The 22,785-nt window shown below is 41.2% G+C and overlaps 1 protein-coding gene across 4 annotated transcripts in view; it reads left to right on the top strand.

The window, feature by feature from the left end:
* Positions 1-22,785, top strand: part of NR3C1 (nuclear receptor subfamily 3 group C member 1) — a 66,623-nt gene that overhangs the window by 18,220 nt on the left and 25,618 nt on the right. For all 4 annotated transcript variants that reach the window (XR_014318482.1, XR_014318483.1, XM_082771817.1 and 1 more), the window contains one exon: positions 21,501-21,664. Coding sequence is in view for 2 of the 4 variants with exons in the window: in XM_082771817.1 (XP_082627943.1) it covers positions 21,501-21,664 (164 nt within the window). In the remaining 2 variants the exon portion in view is untranslated. The remainder of the gene's footprint in view (positions 1-21,500; positions 21,665-22,785) is intronic.

Genomic DNA, 22,785 nt, shown 5'->3' with positions numbered 1-22,785 from the left:
GTGTGAGTAGCTTCTGCCTGAGGGGGGTGGGTGGTAATTTTTTTAATTTATTACCAGAACACCTGTGTTTGTGTCAGATGTTTGCCTCCAGTGCTAAAGAAGCAGTCTCCAAAGTCAACAAGCCAAACAGACAAAATGGAGGAAAAAATTATAAGCAAAGAGGGTGCACCATACGGTAGTGCTAAGGATTGGGGAAATGTGTGGTGGTGGTAAGCAGTCGTCCTGCACAGGGCTCTTCATCCCGTTGTTAATAATGGTGTCTTCGTGTGTGTGTGCATTTATGCATCTACCCTCGCATGTTAACTTTCATGCTTCATTTTACCCTTACTGTTACAAATAAGATAATTATAGTAAAGCAGGCTATTCAAAATGCTGCCTAGGGAGGTTTCTACATGCTTGAAAGCTATCCTTCACTTTCTTCATACGATAGTCATAGTTTCAAGGACGTCTAAGAAATAAAAATCTTCTGTTATAAAGATAGTTTATTCTGTCATATGTATTTTCAAAAATTTTCCCCAGCTCTCCCGGCTGTCCCCATTCACACGTACTTCAGGTTGCTGTAGCAGCGCTGAAGATGTTTTTATTTCTGTGCTGCCTACCGCAGACGCACAGCCGAAGCAGTCAGGACCATCCCTATTTTTGCAAAAACTGGAGTTCTGTTCGCTTACCTCGCCGCTTTCTCTTCAGCATAACAGCAGTGCATTTATTCTAATAGAATAAATATGAATTTAATAGAATAATGGAATAAATACAAATTTCATAAATCTAAATTTAATATTTAGTAATACGTTCTACAAATACAAATATTGTCATACAAGAAAAATAAATTAACAATATTTTAGCCATCCCGGTAATATTATTTATATTTATTTTCTAATATCAAAGCATAGAATTCAGTGATCTTATATTTTTAATCGCTCCTTTATATAGCACGTGATTTTGCTATTTCTTTGTTGGCAATGCTTCCTGGTGCTTCTAGATTTCTAGTTTCAAAGATGCATTTAATCTGAGGTGTTTTTATGTTAAAGTGAGAGAGTTGGATGTTGGGAAAGAGCTTATAATCTTTTCAGTTGTAACAGTTGTGTGTTTGGACAGCAGTTCTGTTTTTGGCTGGGAGGTGCAGTCAGTGTGTCCAGCAGGTGAGCAGCAGCCCCGTGCCGTGGGACCCAGCAGTCGCCTCTGCCCATTGCCCACTGGAGAGGGTTGGCCAAACACCTCTTCACGTGTTCTGCTATAAGTAACTTGGGTCACTTTCTTTATTGTGGGAAATTAATAGATCTTTAATTATTTTGCCAGAATCGTGATTTTAGCGAGTAATGTTTTTGATGTATGTGCAGGGAATGATGTTTGGAATCCTTTGTGTTTCTTTTCAGAGGATTTTTTCTAATTCTCCCTAATCCTAAAGAGTCATCCCGCAGATAGTGCGAGGTATGAATTGCTTTGCCTTACCCTTACACCTCACGTGAGAAGCTTGAGTAATACAAGCTGGCGACCAGGCAGCGCGCTGGTAGCCGTTGCTGTTAACCTGAGAATGACTGGCTTTGCCAGCATGGGTATTGAAGAACTTCTCATGACTGTGAGACGAGGCTCTATCCACTGCTTTGATCTCTTGCTCTTATTTCTAGAGGTCAGTCGGTATTTTGTACAACTCAGGGTGCTCAAGGAAGAGCTGTTCTGTCTTTCCTATGTCCCCGAACTACCTGAGGTGGTTCTTCATGCAGTCCTCTCCCTTGGTCTGTGCATTTGGATTTCTTTCGACTTTCTGATGGCAGGTGCTCGTGTTACTTTGTCAACGTTATTTTCAGTTTATGTTGCTGAGTGGGATGATTGTGAACTGGGGAATGTTACCACTTGCCTCCTCCTGCAGGTGTCTGTCATCTGTTTGTATTAATACTTCTGCAGCACTGCGCTTCAAAAAAAAAAAAAAAAAAAAGTCTGTATATCCTGAAACTGTTGACATTTGGGGGTTGTTACAAATGTTACCAGCCTACATCCCAAATATATGAATCAAATATTTGGTTATAATTTTCCAACACTCATTGCAATTGACACCTTTTGGTTTGAATCTCTGGTTTAATCAAATCTCCACTTCTATTTTTTTCTTGCTGGAAATGCAGTGAAGACAAAATCACTCAGTGTATATGTGATGTCCTCAGATGGGGGGTTACTTTATTTAGTTGGCCTGTTTTGTTTGTTTGTTTTAATGCTTCTGGAAGCTGTTGACATAAAAATAGTTCACATGAATAAACAAATGTGCAGAAAAATGTAAAAATTTGTGTGCACACAAAAGCATATTGCTCTTCAGTACACAGTGGTATCTTATACTTTACTGTCAATGAGTCTAGTCTTATTTAAAAGATAACTGAGGTTTTGTTTTTTCATCTTCTTGGTATTGCTGAGAAAGACGAATGGAAATTGAGATGAATTATATCTAGTTTTCACAAGTACATAAAGAAGATAAAAATGTTTCTCATAAATTTGGAGGTGAAGGGGTTTGAAAACTAAGCAGTTTGTGGTTGGTGTGGTTGGTTTTTTAACCTGAATTAACGTACTGGTAGAATTTAAGATAGTGGAAAAAAAACACTAGGAGGTAAGAGCCAGAGCCAGGTATCTAGCAGCCTTTTTTTTTTAAATCAAGTTAAAATACAAAGATTTGGAAGAGAAGGGGCATGGAAAGGAGAAAGAAAGAAAGAGAGGAGAAAAAGAGAAGCTGGCATTTAAAAACCAACAGGAATTGCACATGATTTCCTTTTTGTTTGGCCCGGGAGCTTGTGAGTTCTCTGTGAGTTGAAGTAAGTTCTCAGTGCAGGACCATCCCCAAACCTTCAAACGTTGGAACAATCGTTACTTCAGAAAGTTAGCGCTATATTGAGCCGTTTGGACAACGCAGGTTTCACACAGTCAACTTTCTCTCTTATTCATGTCTGAACACAAATCCTGAGCATCTGGAGAGGCACGGGCCCTGCAGCCCTGTCCCCATGGGTTGTGCCCAGGGCTCCACACCAGCGCAGAGGGGATGGTGTCCAGGTGTCTGGGTGCCTCCCAGCGCCTCCTTTGTTGCTGAGCCCAGCTGAAGCTGTGCTGCATCCTCTGCTTCTAGCCCAAACACCTGCTTTTCTGCATTGGGGCATAGAGGCAGCGCTGGTCACAGCAGAGCCTTCCCCATTCGTCCCTTTATCGTAAGCGATGTCTTGGAACAAGCTGTGACTGCACCTGCCTGAGTGCCCTCTGCTGATAACTGCCCTGCTCTGCCACAAGCCTGTGTTGTTCGATAGTGGCTGCTTGGTCTGCAGTTGGCAGAACGGGCGCCTTGGAATTCACCTGCCCTTACCCTTCATAATATGCCTCAGCTCTCCGTCAGCCCTGCCGTGGCCGTGCAGTTGGAGCAGATGGTCTTTGGTCCTGTCCAACTGAACTATTCTACTTTGTTCTCATCTTCTTGAGCCTTTTTTACATAATGTCACCATCAGGCAACTACCGGGACTACATGCAAGTGTGTTTCACAGTGTCCCAGATGCAGCTGTGCATCTGGTTAGATTTGCAGGTACGTACAGGAGGGCAGTATTTCATACCCACTGTTATTTAAATAAGCAGCATGTCAGTTGTTGCTATCAGTGGTGAATATTTTGATTATTGCCCACTTTGTTCTTCCTTTCCTCTCAACAGAAAACATGGTTCTTGTTTGGATTCGTGGGTTCGCTCTTTATAGCTGTCACTGGTTGGACAACAAGTAAACAACTTACTGTAAATAGGCTCCGTGCCAGCTGGCCTCCAGCTGCCCTGGAACTTGTGACTTGCATTCAGCCTCAGAAGACGGCCTTTTTACTTGGTTGTTTGGTTCTTTCCTTTCCTTTCAAATACAAAAAGAAAAAACACCCTTTTTTTTTTTTTTTTTTTTTTCCTCCAATTATATATCTTTCCTGGCCTAAATATTACAATTCGGGAAAGATAGGAGAGGTAATCGGATATTAGGACTAACACATTTTGGAGGAAAGCTTTTGACGTTTGCTTAGAAGCCTTTAAGAAACAGCATTGCAGTTGGGGGCCAAGAGGTGGCATGTCTTGAGGTTCATCTTCAGACCTGTGCAGCAGCTTTATGTGCATTTCCTTTCAGTCCTTGAGCCATTCCTTGTTTGTGCAACCTGTGTTTGACCCGTTTGTGGAGGTGCTCGCAGTGCACACAGACTCTGCAAGAGCTCTGTACGTAGGAGAGGCACATAGCTGGGGGCTCATCGTGCGCAGGGTGCACTTGGTTGCTGGTGTCCGGCTCCTCAGCATCCTCACGGCATCCAGGCTGATGCTGTGGCTCCTATCTTTTAGTCTTCCTGAAGTTGAGAGCGTAACTCTTTGAGAATTACCTTTCACAGCAGGATTTCCAACATGTTTTGAACTACAAGGTAGGGGAAAAGTACTCAACAAGTTAATGTGGTCTGGGTGCCAGGACGCATCTGGCCAGAACAACCTGGCGTTTTGCACTTGCGTCGCTTCTTATTTCTTCCAATATTTAAGTGATCTAATTTATGTAATGTTCAGTTAAATATGTCTATGCTGTAAGTGGGAGAATAATCAGACTGAATGAATGTCTGCAATTGATCTTCTTGCCTGTGTAGTAATACTAGAGATTTGCCAGGAAATTTGCTGCTTTGCTGCTGCATCTCTTTCCTTCCCTGCTCAAAGTATGATCACATATTCCTTAAAAAAATAATAATTAAAAAAAAAATACTTTTGCTAGGAAATTCCTCTTGTGGATTGAGGTTTATGGTTGTGGCTCTTACAACAGGGAAGAATCCCAGAATGCTTTCAAAGGCCCTAACACGACGTGTGTGTTATTCAGCCCAGCTTCAGTCGGGATAGATGGATGTGCAGGTGATTTTCAATGGTATCCTTTCACCGAATGTTGTATATATTCCAAGGAGTTTTGACTATTTGGATGTTAAAGAAAATCTTCTTTTACGAGGAATTTACAGTAATTGTTTCTTAAACAGCAGTCTTAGATATAATCTCTAGTCTTGGCCTTTAATTTGAGGTCAAAAGCAGATCAGAGAGCGTCTTGGCAATACAGTTGAAACAGCAACGTGGATATTAGTGTGGTTAATTTACTTATTTATTCTATAGAACCCTGTTTCCAACTTAATTTTATCTCTTTTGTGATCTGCATAATGTATATCTCTTTAAGAAAGCCTGTCTTCATGCAGGTAATGCTGCTGTGTAATTGCAGCCAGGCTTCTGGCAGCTGCTGGGCTTGTTTTGCCTTCTCGGGCGTGATGGGGCTGAGCGCGAACAGACAGCGCTTGTTTCAGGAACAGTGGCGAGGGGAGGAAATTCTCAGTGTTAACAAGTGGATGCGTTTCCTGAGTTTCTTACAAGGCTCTAAAAAGTCTACAGAATATTGGGTCTCTTCCTTACTTTGGAAAATCAAAACAGCATACATTTTTAGAGGACTAAGGGTTGGTAATGGGAGCCTTCTTAGTTTCTAGTTACCTCAAATAAATGTGAAGAAAAATGCTTATTTTCTACACAGAAAAGGTGTGGAAGAAGCTCTCCTTTAAACTCGTGTGTGAAAACTTCATTTTGATGTCATAATTCAGGACTGAAATGTAAAGGCTGCTTTTGAAAGAGAAGATTTTACGGAAATTATTTCTGATTATTTTAAATGCTTTCCCATATAAATGTTCCATACTAACACCTCAACACTTCAATGCATATCCAGTCCATTCTCCATCTACATGATCAACTTAAGATGCCTTAGCGGTTTCTGTGGCCCTTTAAAGGCCTTGGTTTGTGTAAATGACATTCCCTACAATATTTCTGTAATTATGTTATTTAGTTGTTGGCTTAATTAAAAAAAAAAATATCTGAAAAAGTCTGTCTGAAAGGAATGAATTGCATTATTTGAGTTCACAATGCTCTCAGTGACTGTCAGATATGGTAAGGAGTCTGCTGGTGCTGAAGTATGAGAACTTGGGAAAGGAATTTCAGGTACTGAGCTAAATCAGAGCATGGACATTAGTGTATGTTGGTAAGGCTATAGTTAGTCCTCTGCCAGGCTTTGCAATCTGTAATCTCAGTGGTGCTTTCACTCCCATGAACGCTTTACAGTCTCATAATGCATCGAGTTTGGAAAATGGCTGCATGGGCCGTGCAGGGTTTGTGCACATGTCCATGACTTTGCACACACGCTGTCTGGTCGGGGGCTGCTAACAGCACACCCCATCTGTCTCTGGGTGCACTCTTCCCTCACAGTGGGAAGTGCTGTGGGATTTGTTTTCTCCTTCATCAAACAACTTCAAGTACTTCAAGTTTTACTTTTAAAGCTTATAAATACTACTGATGCCCTGGTTTGTGGCTCAGCATAATCGTGAGATGCTGAAAAACACTCGAGTGGACTTGCTTTGCTTTTTTAACTCTTCAGCGCGTATCTTCTTCATCTCGGAGCAGATTTTTCTCTGAAAAGAGAGGTTCCTACAATTGCAAGCTCACAAGCAGCACTAAAGGAAAAATGCCAGATGGTGCAAGACTTGATTAAAATTGCAAGAATAAGCAATACAGGGAAACACTTATCATTTTCTCCTTGAAAAGGCTGGCCTGCTTATCTCCAGTTCTTGGCCTCACTCAGGCCATCTACAAGCAAGATTAAAACTCCAGACATTTAGGTTTGTACAGACTGCATTCGGTATTTCTGGGTGGATTGTTGCAGTAGAATGGTTAAAGCTGTGATTATTCCAGGCTTCTTGAAACATGGGAGCATCCAAAATACAGAAGTGGTTTAAATAACGGAAGCCAGTGTGTTTTTGTTGTCATTGTTTTAGTGGTACCAGTTAAAGACAATTACTATATTATGGTGCTGTCTTTATTTTTGTTCTGGGACTAGAGAGTCCCCAGCTCTAGAACAAGAAAAGGTGAAAATCATGGAGAATCAATTCTTATTTCTCAAACATTAGAATAGGGTTTAAGAGGAAGGTCTACGCTACAGGTAGGAAAAACTATAATGATAATCCACTGAACATCAGAAATGAGATGATAAAACTTAAACTTTATATATAGATATAGATATACACACACACATATATATATATATACACTTTAAATATTTCCTTCGTATCAGTTTGTGTAAAATTTAAATTCAGACCTTAGTTAACCGCATTGAAATTTAGGTGTGCTAACATGTCAAATTTAGCAGCATAAATTATCAGAAGTTCAGTTTTCCACTTCAGACACTGAGGAGAGAAATGGGATCGAATTATTCTTTGGTGTTAAGAATCGAATTATTCCTGTGTTAAGTGTCTCATGGTATCGACTAGGTAGGTGGTCATTGTACCTTTGCTTCTAAAGTTAGTACCTCGTGTAGTCTTCAAGTTTGGTGAAATTAATTTGGATGTAAACTTGACCCTGTTTTTTTATTTTTATTTTATTCCTAGGATACATTCTTACTTTTTTTGTTTGTTTGTTTTCAGTAGCGGTGGTTAATTTGTTGATTTCATCTCACTTACAAATCTGCAGTTGGAAACACTGCAACACCAACACCTCCTCTGTTCTGCAGGATTCAGACACTGCTCTAACTAACATCTGGTTTATCTCTCTCAGCTGGATCCCGCTATTACATTGTCACTAACGTATTAGATAGAGGAAACTTCCTTAGGCAAGGTAAAAACCAAAAGCTCTTGCATGCTATGGGATGATCCTACGAAAGGGAAGGCTCCTTTCATCGCAGGGAGGGCGAGTGCAGCAGGGTCCCTGCCCGCTGCCTGGCGGTGTGGTAGTGGTGGGACCATCAGCAGTGCCTCAAACACATGCCTGAGCACAGGCCCTAAGGAGAGCTTCCTGAAACAAAGAGTTAAGTGTGGAATCAACGTTCAGTTTGATCCTCTTAGCAAACTTTCTTGTTTATCAATTTGACCTTTGTTTAATGTTTCTCACATGAAACATGCAAGTAGGGGCTGTGCAGAGTGTTGGACGTGGTTGCTGCTTCAGAGACTGCACTGCAACAGATTTTAGCACAATTGAGCAATAATGTAAGCCTTTGATGGTCCAGATATTTACTGCTCAAGACCAGCTCCGCAGTAATCACATGGCATCAGAGGCCATGGAGAATCAGAACTAACAAAGAGAAATGCTCTGGAGGATTTCAGAGGGGGGAGGAATCGGGCTGGGCCTGCTTTGCCCTGCGGGGTTGGAACCCCGCTTGTGTGTGCGGGTCTGAAGCCGGTGTGCTTCTGCAGCTTTGGTGTCCATCTAAAAATAAGCAGAGGCTTCCTGGATCATAAAGCTGTTTAGGTAATTAATTGCTGTCTATGCATTTGAGAAAATCGTAGCAAGGGTTAAAAAGCTTTTGTGTGAGAGAGAATCATTCGCAGCTTGAGGTTTGCTGAACCATTGGATCAATGGTCCTGGGAGAGGCCGTTGCAGTACAACCTATTGTTACTGCCATGTGGCGGATGCTTATTTAAGGTTAGAATGTAGTGTTCCAGATAAAAGCACTGTTATGTACTTATTTGGAAAAAAAAAAAAAAACAAAAAAAAAAACTTTTTGAATGTCAGAATCTCTTCTTTATTAACCCTGCAGTCTGTCTGGTTGGGTTTGTTACAGACTTGGCTTACACTACAGCCATGCTCAGACCGCTGATGTTGAGCGGTGGTAGGAGGTGCTGCAGCTGAAACAATTTAAGTTTTGAATGCTGCCTTCGTGGAAAAAAGTACTTACTGTAATTTTCAGCTACAGACGCAGTTTCTTGAGTTTTAGGTGTTTCCTTTCGGTTTCTTTTACCTGCTAAACTTCAGCTATTAATAAGGAAAGGAATTTGGTCTTTGTAGGGAGTGCTCTTGGTCATAGCACAAGGAGCTTGATGCATTATTTTTTATTTTTATTTTTTAACTTTACCTCAGGAAAGGGCATCAGTATACAGTGTTTGAAGGGCGCTGCCTGCTGCCAGACTGTCCATCAGAGCAGGAAATGTCTATGTGTCCATGGGCTTTTTCTTAGGAGGTGTGCTCAGCTGTCTAAAACTAAACCAGTAAATTCTCTGGAGGAGAAAGCTCCTTCCTGCGTGCACAGCTGTCTGCACTTTATGGATTCTGTACCATGGGACTCTTGGTGTAAGTTTATTTTGCTTCTGTAGTACTCGCTGCTATAAAAACTGATTCTGAAGCTAGGACTTAAATAAACGGTCCTTGTACCAAAATAGGGTCTTCTCAATCGTGTCTGATTGACGTGGCTGTTGTGTTTTTTTTTTTTGTATTATTACTTCCCCCTTCACTTTACATAAATATTTTTAAAAGAGGATTGATTGACTGTTCATCTGACAGGTTTAAAAAAAAATGCTTGAAGGAACTGGCAGGCAAACCTGCCTTTTGTGCTCCCCAGCCTGTGTCTTTGGCTCTGCCGGATTTTGGTCTGGGAAATACGTAGTACATGAAGTAAATCTTGAACAATGACCACGCTTCGTTACAGTCAGTTAAATTCTTCTCTTTGAGATACCGTGACCAATTCTGCCAAATCAGGGTGACTAAATTGTTAGTGGAAGTTAGCGATGACGATGGATAGATGTGCTGTAAACACTTGGTTTGTAGTTGTCATTAGAACCTTTATAAGAGTGCATGAAATTGTAACGACCTCTGAAATTCAGGAAAGGGGGGGAAAAAAAGGCTTCCCACCAGGAAGGTTTTAAATAATTTTCCAAAAGAATGTTGGCATTCCCACCATTTCAAACTTGGAATAATAAATTATCGAAAGAGCTGTGCTTAAGACAGAGAAGAGAGACTGAGGCGGTAGATCCGTACAGCCCCTAGGATTACCTTACTAGTCACCTTAGGGATGGCTATGTGAGCGAGGTAAACAGCCTGCTAATGAAATTCACAGATGGAGCTTAAATTGGGAGGAGTTGCCAGTGCTGCTCAGGAAGAGAAAATACACAAAGAGGCATAGATGAACAATGTGGCCAGGAAACCATGTGAGGTTAAACAGGGAAGGAATAGTTTCCTTCATCTGAAGGGGAGGGGTAGAGGAAGAGGACTTAGGAATGTGGATAAAATAATATGAATGTGGATAAAATAAAATGAGAAATCCAGGAGAGAGACAGAAGGCAAGACCTAAAAGTACTGGCAAAAACATAAAAATACAAAATCCAGGATGAGAAATGCTTTTGAAGTCCAGGAGTGTGCAACAGGAGAGACACGGTGAGGTATCTTGGTAGTCCAAGTGTGAGACAGATGCCAAGTGGGATTAACAGCAGGTAATAACCTACGGAGTATGCATCCTATAGCAGAAATTATATCTGTAATTGCTTAACAGTGTTGACAAAAGTAATTATAGCACTATTCCGACACTCCAATAAAAAGTTGACCTGAAAGTGCCATGAAAGTGGCATACAACAGCTATGCACATCTTACCAGTCTATGGTGGTACTTGTTGCTTGTCCTCCTGAAAACGTTAACAAAAGTTGAGATGGCCGATTCTGCTTCAGCAAGCAAATTTAGCACATACCTTCCTTCCTGTTCCTGTGAGGGGAAGAGTGCTTTTGTATGTGTTCTCTGCATCAAAGGTGTCCCAGGCCAGCTGAAATGAAATAAAATTATCCTATTGAAGGCATTAAAAAGCGTATAAGGCTTTGGAAAATACCTTTTGGACACGTTTGATTGCTTTTAAGCTGTCACGTGGACTTACAGGTCTGGAGATGAAGAGTAAAATGCATCAAAACCAAAGCCTTAAATATGAAAGAAAACTTTTTGGCAGTGTTTGTGGAGTGGGAGGGCTCGGCCTTTCCCTCGGGGAGCTCAGCAGCATGACAGCGCCGCGTTTTGCCCTTCAGCAACTTTCTGATTTTTAAGTCACAACAATTTTTCAGTTTGTTCCTTACCTTTCCTACCTGAATTTCTGTTCTCTCTCTAATGTGGTACAAAAGGATCTTTACCCTTTCAAGTGAAGTTACTGCTTGTGACTGTGTGTAACGGGGTCCACACACCTGGGCCAGCACCAGACACAATTCTTACTGCTCTGCTGGCACTGAGCTTCAGTTCTGGCCTTCAGCAGTGTGAAGGACATCTCAGTCATCCTCAGCTGTAAGATCTGAAAGTCGTCAGAAGTATTTTTGTCAGCAGAGCACCCAAGTTTTTAATGCTTGTTTTTTCATGCTCTTGGAAGTTACAAGAGCTGATAGCCTCATACCCTGATTATTGTAGCAGAGGCAGTCTGTTCATGCTGCATTGCATTTCTTAATAACAAGAGACTGAGGTTCTTCCTGTTTCTTTAGCTGCAGACCAATTTTTTGAAAACTATTAAAGCGTTGAATTTGTATATAAAATTATTTTCTTCACAGGGGATCAAAACCTACTGAAAACATACCTGCTATCTGAGATTGGGGTAAAATGGAGTAGAAGAATACTGAAAATAAGGGAGGAATCAGCATTCACTAAAAATTTCTATTGTTTCATGCAATGCTTCTTATATAAGGCATTCATTTCTGATTACATCCATATGAAACCCATTTATGTTTTTTAAATGGAAACCAATATTATTGTTACGTCTGTTAAAAATACAGTACTTATTTTACTCACTGATCTTTATTTTATTGGAGAGAAAAAAAGTTTGCTTCTCTTTCCCGTTTTTATGTTAGTAGGGGCAGTTTTGGTAATCGAACAGTTTTGGTAATTCTAAGGTTCACATTGGGCATTACAGGTATTTTGTAATATAACGAATTTTGTTTTTTTTTAATTGTGAGATGAATGTTTGGTGTGTTTATTTTTAGGCTGTCTTTTCTAAACATAGAGCATTTAAGGAGAGCATTTTTCTTTCTCAAGAATCTTGTTTAAGCTCGGCTTTTTTCCTTTTTTTTGTTTGTTTGTTTCACTGGGGTTTTTTTGAGCTTCTGGACTCCTGTTCAAAGTTTAAAGAACAATAACTAGTCAAATGTAAAATAATGTCAGTTGAACAACCTATGACTCAACAGTCAACCAAGTCATCCTGGATCCACATCAAATGGACTGAGGCCAAAACCTAAAATTGGCACGCAGCCCTGTCCCTCTTCTTCATATATTTTCACTGAAGCAGAGCCCAGAATGTAACACATTGGTTAATGCTCCATAATAAGCTGGTCTGCATGCAAATGTATTATTTTTGTTGACAAAAGAGTCTGAAAGTCTATGCCAAGCGTAAAGACACATTGTGCAATGGTTCATACAGACTGGCAAGGAAATGTAGTCTATGCCCTGAAAAATGTACTGTCCTGATGTTCTTTTGGTATCAGCTCTACTTTTAAATTGCTTTCTTTAATTTCTGTAGAAAGAATTAATGAAGAAAAATTCCTTTCTGCTTCACTTGCCTTATTTCCGTTTTTCCTTTCTTAGAAAAGTTCAGGTTTTGTTTCTAATTCATTTGTGTTTGTTGTTTGTTCTTTCAGCAAAGCAGAAAATAATTATGCAGTGCTGTTAAACGCACAAACTGTGGTGAATAACAGTGTGTATACACACTCAAAGTTGGTGTCAGGATTACTATTAAAGGGCTGTACTGGCACCAAAAGTCTTGTTTTTTTCCTAAAATAGCACAAATGAACCTTCTAATGACCAGTCCAAATTTATTTATAACTTTATGAATCAATTGATACTATGGAAGTATTATCTTGCAGCTTTTAAAATATCTGGTCCGTGACTCTTGAAGCTCAGTTCAGCCTTTTGCTGCGTTTCATACAGTGCCATTAATATTTTTCCATGTACGTTACAGTCAGCTTTCCAGATGTCTTGCCTTTTTTCCTAGCAACATCATTTTGGCAGCTTGTGACTACAGCCCTGTGACTGACAGAAGTGCTCACATTAAGAAAACTTGAGCAATATATGCATAGCTCATATGAGGTCATTAGTGGAACAAGCCCTGCTCAATATTTTCAGTTCGATTCCTCCGGAGTAAATTACTTTTTAGAGATACGTTGAGTGAAATACGTTTTCAGATATATTGTGACTATGTAGGATAAGCTAAAACGTGACAGAGTCAAGCTCGTTGGTCTGGTCTAAAACCAAAATATCTCTGTGCAAGAATCCTGTCTTGTTGAATTCTGTGTACCGGCAATGAAATTAGTATGTTAAAGGACGTCTGTTCAGATAATACTTCTTTGGCAGGTACACTGACTTTTGGTTTGTTTGCAAGGTTTGGTGTTTTAATATTGAAAACTGAACTGCTTCCAAGGAAGTGTCACAGAGGTAAAACATCTCTCTGTGGCTGTGGAGCTCAGAACCAGAGCTTGCTGCATTCAGAGATCAAGTGGACTAGAAACAATTCCATATTGTGTTTAAAATCAGAATGCATTTTTATAAAGCAAATTCCAAGTAGATTTTCGAGCTTTCTTCTACTTGCTGCATATTAGTCCTGCGGTCTTTCCAAGCACAGTCCCCTTCTGCAGAGCCACCTGCTTGCACCTTAGTTTCTAAACATAGTGTGCGTGTGTGTGTATAAAGTTGGATGTTTCTGCAAGACAGAATCCCTGAAAACAAAGTTTTCAGAGGATCTACAACCATCTATAAAACTATACAAAGATGTAACGCGTATTTTGTTATCCAGCTAAGCATAAAGACTTAGGATGGTGTGTTAGGATTTGATTCCATATTCTTATGTAAAGGTTTTATTTAAATCTAAAGGTACTGGCTTCTGTTTTACTGTTTTTTACTGCCTCTTTATTTAAGGAAATAATGAAAGAACAATGAAAGCAATAAAAACAAAATACATCAACATTTTTGGAAAATATGTATAAATTCATTCATATAGAAATTAAGTCCTACCCTTGAAGGCAGGACGTCTTGGCTGCTTTAGTAGTGCACAGTAATAAATGTGAAAGTTTTGAACGTGTAATTTAATTATCATATTCTGGCCATAAATACTTTAAGGCTACAGTACATTTGAAATCCCGTGAGCTCTAGCTAAGGTTGCAGCTGCAACATCAATTACCATTTATCCATTCCAAGAAAGCTTTGCCTGTGCCCTTGAAACCTTTACGTTCTGGAGAGTATCCAAAAAAAAAAAAAATCACGTCACTCACTTGCGTTAGTGTTTCTTTCTCACTCCTGTGTGAGCTCTAAAATGGTAGCAGACGCCATTTCGGAGCGAGGGGAGGCGATGGCTTTGGGGCAAGTGGCGGCACCCCGTGAGCACCCGGCTGCTGAGGGGCAGCACCCAGCCACCTGCGTGGGGATCGGTGTCCCCAGACCAGGGGAAATATCGTGGGGTCGTTACGGAGATTAAACAGCCCGATGCCCATCGGGAGCCTGTGCTATCTGACTGTGCTTGTTTTATTTCCCTTGTGCTGTATCGGGAATCTGCACAGAAGATCTTCTGTTCATATGCAGTTGGCATTTGCCTCTGCTATTAGGGTTGCTCTTTATTTAAGTGCACTTTATAGGAAACGGAGCAGGGATGCTCAGTGATGGTCACTGCTGCCTCGGAAATGCTGGGAAACAGGCTCCCCAAGAAGCCTCCTCCTAATAGTGCACTTCTGTCATTGAAGCTCTGCTATATACATATAAATTAATATATCTAGTGCCTGATTTTGTCACCTAGAGCGTGGTGGTGGGCTGTCTGTGTCACTTCTCCAGCAGCTGTCCCCTGCTGTGGTGCCAGCCGTGGGCATTGCCTGTGCCCGAGAGCTGCCAGGAGAGCTCCTGGGCCGTGAGACGTGCTTGAGACAGCACGGGAGAAGGTAGCGTTACTGTGTCGGCAGACTGTGTGTGTGCTGGTTTTTCTAATCAAACAAATGCTATTTCTTCATGTATTTACTGCAAACAGAGTTCAGGTTTGCAAGTCAGGCTCTCTGCAAGACCTCTGGACTGTGCAGAGATCGAAACGCCGGGTGGTTCATGTAGCCCTGCAGGAGGGGATCCGGGCTGAGTTATGAGTAAAGCCACACCTGCTACTTTGAAAAAAATCTTTCATAGTGGAAAATGTAAAGTCTTTCCTCAGTGGGACCCGAGTCCACTTTGTTGGTTGGAACTCAGTCTTGATACTTGGTTAATGTCCTTGTTAAGATGTATGAGAATTGTTGGAAACATGAGCAAAACTGTTTACAGTGTTTGAGACAACTTTATACAGAGCAGTGAATCACGCAGTCTGTATCAGCTGTGGTACAGGGAACAGCAAAATGTATGTGGTTCTGTGAACATAGAGGGTAACTGTAAGACTTTGCTGCTTTAGGTACATCTCACATCGTAATTTCTTTGTGAATTATAGTCCCAGTACCCCATTACGAGTTGGCTATAAAACATATGTAGATGTAGCATGGAGGAGGCATGGTGATATCACTGACGTGGTTAGAAAATAATGCAGCGAGCTGCAGCATTCGGTCCTGAGGCAGCTTGTACACGGCCTTCTCTCGACCAGCCTTCGCCTTGGTGCAGTCTTGGCAGTGGGTTGTGTTGCAGGCAGGTACGCAAAAGCAGACCGTAAGTTCAAAATCTGTTTTCCTGGTTTATCAACTCGTGATACGGTTTTTATCTGAGTGAGTGATAAAGGAAATTGTGTTAATCATCTTGGCTTTCAAAGGGGCTATAAAACAGTAATACTGGATGCTTTTATTCACAGACTTTGGGTAAATACTGTAATCTGTAGTGGGTTTTAATTTATTATGGCATCGTTGGCAACATGCACTACTTCTACCAGAGCAGATCAGTTGCTTTTTTTTTTTTTAAATACACGATGGGAAGGAAAGCTTACGAATATGTAGGTTCCGCATGAATGTTATGGGAGAGTGGTCTGTGTGTGTACACAGCAAGGCGGTCATGGGAATGTGTGGATCAGCACACCGTGATGCCTTTGACTTGGAGGTAAAATGAATTTAATATCCACGGACAGCATTTGAGCTTTGTGCACACTCAGCGGTTGCCAGATGAAGCAAAGGACGTATATCTAGGTAGAGACTGCAGACAGCCTGGAAGGAAATCACTGGTTTTTATGATTTCATACCAATTTTCAGTCTCTAAACTTAAACGAGTAAGTTAGGTGAGACAGAAGAGACCATTGTGACCTGTGGTGCTCTGGAGGGCTGTGGTGGGGAGGCTGTCCCTGCTTCGCCACAGAGACCTGGGCTGGGCAGGGCAGTCTCCTGAGCCCGACCGTTTTGTGGAGGCTCTCCAGCCGATGGTGCGAGGGATGGCAATAGCATGGGCGGTGTGGACGGGACCCCTGCCTTCTTCCTTTGATCGTGCAAGCTCTGTACAATCTAGTACTACGCCCTGGGAGTTAGGAAATGAAAATCAGCAGCAACGTGATATTTTTGTAAGTAAAGTATTTATTATTTTTTAAAAGGGTAAAAAAAAAAAATATATATATATATATATATATGTTTTTGAAATTATTTTCAGTTGGCAAATGCACTTTTAATAATGTGGACTGGTAGTGTCAATAGAGTTGTTTAACAGTTCTTTTCTGCCTGCTCTGAAAACTATTTTCCTGCTTAAGAGGGTATCAAAAATAATTAGCAATTCTCTAGTTAATAAAGAAATAAGTAAGCAATTCAAAAAATGTAATCAGTTGGTGTATGCAGCCGAATGTTTACATTGTTCTCATTGCTGGAAGATAAGAAAGAGGCCCAGATGGCAGTGACATTGAAAATTGTTTCCTTACTGTTATTTGGTGGTGCTACTTACATGGATAAGCAACTTGCTATTAAGCATATGCTATTTAAATAAGAAGTTGACTTTTTCTGGAGAACCAAGGCTCAGAGCACCCATTGCTTTGTGGTCTGGATTTATTGTGTAGCGAATGCAACTCGTGTGTGGAGTATTAGATGAGGAGAAAGAACAAAACAGTCTTACTTACACTGCTTTAAACTTAAATACCTCAGTCATTCAGCTGCTTTCTTCCATTCTTGACATATTTCTTCCATTTTTTTCCTAATGGCTGACAATTGGACATGAATAAAATGTTCACAGAGGTTTTAGAGGCTGTAGTTGCAGGTGTTCTGGTTGTGTAATTTCTAATAGCACCAGGCAGGAGCTTGGCTGTCTGTGTGCCTCAAAAACACTCCTGTTATCTGTTTCCTCACAACTTCTCTTCAGGGTAGGGTTGTTGGGGGGGCGTTGTTTGTTTTTTTTGGTGGTGTTTTTTTTTTTTTTTTTTTTTTTTTGAAGGTGAAAACTGCTGAGCTGACAGCTGCTGCTTTGCCTAGCAGCCCCGCAGCTTTCCTGAGATGTTCCTTCTCCTGTTGTGTACCTTACGGCTGCTTCCCTCAAATATATTGGGTCTTTAAGCTGTTAACAGAGCGCTTCTCTCATTGCACGTAACATGCCATTTGCGATAACTTCGTGGCATCTTTAAAAAAGAACGTGCCCTTTACAGCTGCCCACCGCCGTCCGTGCTGCCCTGTCCCGGAGGTGAGGGTACGTGCCCAGACTCGGCCGTGTCCGGAGGGGCTGAAAAGGCTGCCAGGAGGCATCTCGTGACGAGGCTCTGCCTCCTGCTGCAGTGCCCGTGTTTGTGGCGCTGGTGCTGCTGCCGTGCCCTGCACCTCTGCCGCCAACACACAGCCACAGGTTTGGGACAGAACGTGGCAAAGGGGATGGTCTGAAGCTTTCTTTCACTGGTAGAGGGTCGTAAACTGTTGATTTTACGTGATTCACCATTTTAGTTGTTGGAAGTATTCCTTTCTTCACCGTCTCACTGGAGATTTCTTTTGTTTAACCATGTACAGTAACAGGAAGGTGGCATGTTTTTAAAATGGGATTACAGAGTTTTAGCATGTTTAATATGTATAGGAGTGTATATTCTATGTGGTACCTGGGAGATTTTACATGTATATTCACAGCAAAGACAGAAGAAAGCAGAAATGGGGAAAAAAGCAAATGTTTTCACCACTAATGACCAAGTGCACTGAAGGAAGGTTTCTTCAGAAGACCGGTAGCTTTCCGTCGCGTCTTTCTGCTCAAACTTTTCCCGTTCATTACGGGCTGTCAGTTCCATGACCGCCCCTATCTGGTGTCCCGGCTCTGATAACCGTGCCAGGAGGTTGTTGTTGTTTGCATTCCTGCCCTGCTCCGTGCTGCTCCTGCCAGCGCTGCGCCCACCTGGCCGCAGGGAGCCCCGGCACGGTGAGACCAGTGCCCAGCGGTGGAAGGGGAGCTGCTGGAACTAAAACCTCACGCTGCCGTTAACTTCACCACACCCGTCTTCAATAAAGTTTGAACCTTGAGCCGGGTTTGAAAGTCTGTGGTGAATGATTAACAGAGAAATGGCCTTAGTTAAACAAGGTGATTGCTGCAGGGCCAGTTTATGTAGCTGTGACTTCTGCTCCTCGCGTCTTCTCGTTTTCCCTCCGTGTGTCCCCTTGATGGGAGACGATCAACAAATGTACCTATAAATACAAACAAATAAAACTAGCTTAGGTACAAGTAACTTCTGAAAGTACACGAGAGTGGAGCTCAGTACCTTAACCAACTAACAACTTGCCTCCCAAAATAACATTTAATTAAAGTTTTTATGAATTTTGGAACCATTAAAATCTGGAAAGTTTTTCCTCTCTCATTTGGGCTGTTTTTTTTATATGTTTATTTAAGAATGGTAGTTCATTAGGCTTTTGCTGAGTTTTAAAACATATCTGCAAATAACAAAAAGACAACTTACTGTTACCTTGTATTGGGATGGAATTTCTCCCGTGTCTTGGGCAGAGAGACACAACCACTTCAGAAGTAGTTATTTGTCTTTTACTACTTCATCCTATAACTCTGTATGTAAAAGATTGATATTAAACCTCAAACCAGTTTGTTTTAGGTACAGGGCTATTTTGGTTAGTAAATGTTCACTTCGGCTGGCGATCTGATCTGTAAAGCTCTCGCACTAGTCCTTAGGGCCGCCATCCACCCTGTTCGCTGTGCTTCAGGCAAGCAAAGTTCTGTTTTGCACAACCAAGGGACAGTCGTGTCTGGCAGACTTCCACACCATTAGTAAATACTGCCCTTATCTGATAGTGCCAACTTGAAAAGATATGCCAGGAGCCCAGATTAGATTGCTGGCTACTGCTTTATTAATCAATGTGTAATAATTTATTTTTAGTTTTGTTGTATCATCTGTTTCCTTTATCACATTACATTTTCTGTGATACTTGTACAAAAAATGAGCCCTATTAAACATTAAAGGGGGTTGAAAAAAATCAGAATGTTTGACACTAATGTAGTTTCTGTAACAGCTGATTAATGTTCTCTTGAAAATGCTTTTGTCATAAGTTCACAAGGTATGAAGAATTTATTTTTTTGTGTCTAAATTAGTTGTCTTTAAAAACTACACATGGAAAGATGCTCGGGCTGTCCATTAGGAAGGCAGGGAACACGTCAACTGCCTGTTACGAGAAACTTTGCTTTGTATTAATCCAATACCAGCACACACGCAGCTTAGTAAGAAGATGGAGAAATAGATTTGAGTCCTCAGCTTCCTACCCGTGAGTTTTCTTTTCCTGCAGACCTGTGACCAGTAGCTTCTGTCCAGTTTCCTCCTCTTAGGAGCGGGGCCTTGCGAACGGCTGCTTCCATCGTTACGTTACTCGTTCCTAGAGTGCCTCTGTGCTGAGGGAAGCAGGCGTGCTGAGTAAAAATTAGGATGGGTGTGTAATTAAATGTGTGTGTTTGTAAGGACATCAAACAAACGTAACTGGGATGAATTACATTCTGCCAGTACTTGAATGTTGAAGCTTAATTGTGCAACCTAAATATTTTATTATAGTTTTCTATTCTTTAAGAAAAGCCAAATTAATTAGATAACATAGAAAAGCCATCATATGGGTCATAAAGAGGATTATAATCTATTGATGAGTGTCACTTGAGTTGACAGACTACTTAATGATGGTGATGACAGTTGCCAGCATCCTTGTAGAGTAATGTAGCAGAGGAAGTGTTGCTGCAATTCACAAATTTCTGAAAGCAAAGGACTCGTGACAGATCTGAGTTCTTCTCCCAGTTCTGGGAAGAGCTGTTACTTCCTGGGAGGGCGTTTTTCTTCCCTTTTCCTCAAGGTTGGCTAGTTCTACTTCATTCCCACTGCCAACCTTCCTTACTGAAGCCTTCACTCCACCCTCGTTGCAGCCTTAATCCTCTTGGTTAGCCCAATTTCTGTCCATCAGCCTCTGTACTGGTTACTCCAGCATGTCCTGGCTGCTGCTGTGTTCCCAACCAGCTTCTGCTTTTGCTCTCCCCCTCTGCTCTGGCTTAGACTCGGGCCACCTGCCCCCTGTATGCCTCGGACCCTTTGGTTTGGTTGGATTTTGGTGGGTTCGCTTTCTTTCCTTAAGCAATTTTCCCTTTTCTCTGCCATCTGGTTCTGTTTCCACCAGAGCACGAACTCTGTAGATGTGCTTGTTCTGGTTTGGCATTTCACCCCTTTGCTTTTGGGTGGTTGCATTCCTGCTGCTTGCTCCTGCCCGGTGCGTGTGCTGCAGGCAGTGAGGCACTGCGAGGCTGCTGGGGACATCGAAGTGTTGGAGTGCTTTAATTTGGGCTGGAATTTACATTTTTTGTGAATGTTTGAGAGCTGTATCTTTTCTTTAAATGTGTGACCAAATCTATTCAGGTTTCCTTGGGGAGAGGAAAAGGCATTTCCTATTTACAAGCCAGCTCACACTGAAATTTTAAGTCCACACTAGGGAACGTGCTTCTGAGTAAAGGCACCAACAGCATAAAACAAATGTGGCCAGAACCCTATTGGAGAAAATTCTAAAATCACTTTAAGCATGCAATATAGAAATTTCAGTTAAATGTGTTACAGTTTTGTGAAAACAAACTCAACAAAATGGGCCTTAACACCTTACGGGTTGTACGATGTTGTGGCAGCCCGAAACAAGAAAGATGTCGGGCCTTGTCTGTATTGCTGGCTCGTGCTGGATAAGATTAGCCTCTGAACCTTGGCAGGACCATGGTCGGTTCAGCCCCCATGATCAGAAGCAGTGTGAAGGTGATTATGATGGGCTGTTTATTGTTGTAACGATGATCTTCTGTTAGAAGAACTACCCCTTCATTTGGAGATGGCCTGTGTGCTTATATAGGAAAACCAGATCCTGAAATTAAGAATATATATTATTTTCCTAATATGCTGGGGTGAAAGGATCATTTATTACTATAAATATATATAAATACGACTTAATTTGCACAGTTTCTTGTATAGAGTGTCCTGGTAGAAAACTAGTGGAAAGGAAGCTCTTGTAGGACTTAAAGCAGACTATGGGGAGTGTAACCATAATGAAAACAGTATGGAATAGGAGTGTACTTTGAGTCAATTTTATAGACTGGGATCACTGCGCAGGAAACTTGGCTTCGGAGATGGGCAAGGGAAGTAATCTTGACGTAGTCAAACAGGCAGTAAAAAAAATCCTTACAGCTTTACTTACGCATTACAAAAATCAGTGGTTAACTGTTTCCAAGGCTAGTGAAGTTTGTGTGGAGAGCTGTGTTTGAAGATAAGGGCAATCCATTTCTTGCTGTTATGAATATTTTATTTGCCAGTATTGCACAGATCTTCAGTATAAGCATTTTGACACCTTTTTTTCTAGCCCTGGAATAAGATCAGATGTAAGCTCTTCTCCATCCACAACCTCAGCAACTACGGGACCACCTCCCAAGCTTTGTCTTGTGTGCTCCGATGAGGCCTCTGGGTGTCATTACGGTGTGCTTACTTGTGGCAGCTGCAAAGTGTTCTTCAAAAGAGCTGTGGAAGGTAAGACGTGTTTTGATTATATGATCTATGATAAGTGATGTTATTAATTTCCTGTTTAAAAATATAAAATCCAATCACGTATTAGAGTGGCCAAAACCAGGCTAGATAATCTTTCTGGAATCCTTGTTGTTGTTAGACTCCTGCTGGAAAACCCCATCCATTATATCACTGTCCTTTTCGTAGTAACATTGATAATAGTGTGATTATCTGAAGCATAGATACTATTTACATCTGTAAAATGCTCCCATTCACTCCCAGTGTAAAAGGATGTATTGTTATCTTAGCTTTTAGTTTGTTTCCTTTCTTTCACTGTTGTTTTTGTTTATTTGTCCTATTTATGCACAGATACATGTCTGTGCATTAAATTCATAAAGTTTTTGATTTTGAGTTTCATATTAGCTGTTTTGTGTATAATGCTGTATGTGAGATTTGATCTCTCCTATGCAAGGTTATGGTAGGAAAAACCGTAGAACTATCACCGATACCGATTGTTACTTACATGTCATGTGTGATATATACAGAGGTAACTAACAGACATTTGTGTGGGTTCGGATTTCTCTGTAACCACAGGAAGAAAATAGAGGTGATGAAAAACTACATGTTGAATCTGTAGGGGTATAGCAGAATAAATCATCTCTGATGGTTGGACTGTGTACGCAGACATTAGGTAACGAACTAGGTTGTACCTCAGTGCCGGACTCTTCACTTCAGTGTCAGAGAGAGAAGGCAAAATTGCAGACTGTATTCTCAGTCTCGCAGAAAAGATGGCAATTCCTGTATGGTGAAGTTATGTAACTCTCAGTTGCAGCCTCTTACAGGGTTTCCTGTCTCGTGCCTTTTTCATGCAGTCATTAGCTGGTTATTTTGCAGTGACTCAGACTACCATTTTTTGCTAACATTTTTGCATGTTTGATTTCACTTGAGCAGAGTGCGGGTTGTGTTTGACAAAGATGTATTGGCACTCGGTCCTGCAGAAGAAGTATTTCTCTGAGTTCCCAACTCATCCAAAGCAATAGGGAACTTAATGATGCAATAGGAAACTGCAGGGAAATGCAGAGCCTCTCTGAAGGGTCAGAGAAGTCAAGTTTGTGTGGCAGTTTTGCTACTCATCATGGGAAAGG

The sequence above is a fragment of the Aythya marila genome (assembly GCF_965140915.1).
Source record: "Aythya marila genome assembly, chromosome: 14".
In the NCBI taxonomy this organism is placed as follows: Eukaryota; Metazoa; Chordata; class Aves; order Anseriformes; family Anatidae; genus Aythya; species Aythya marila.
Note: the sequence above shows the minus strand (reverse complement) of the source record. Positions and strands in the feature narration are given on the sequence as shown.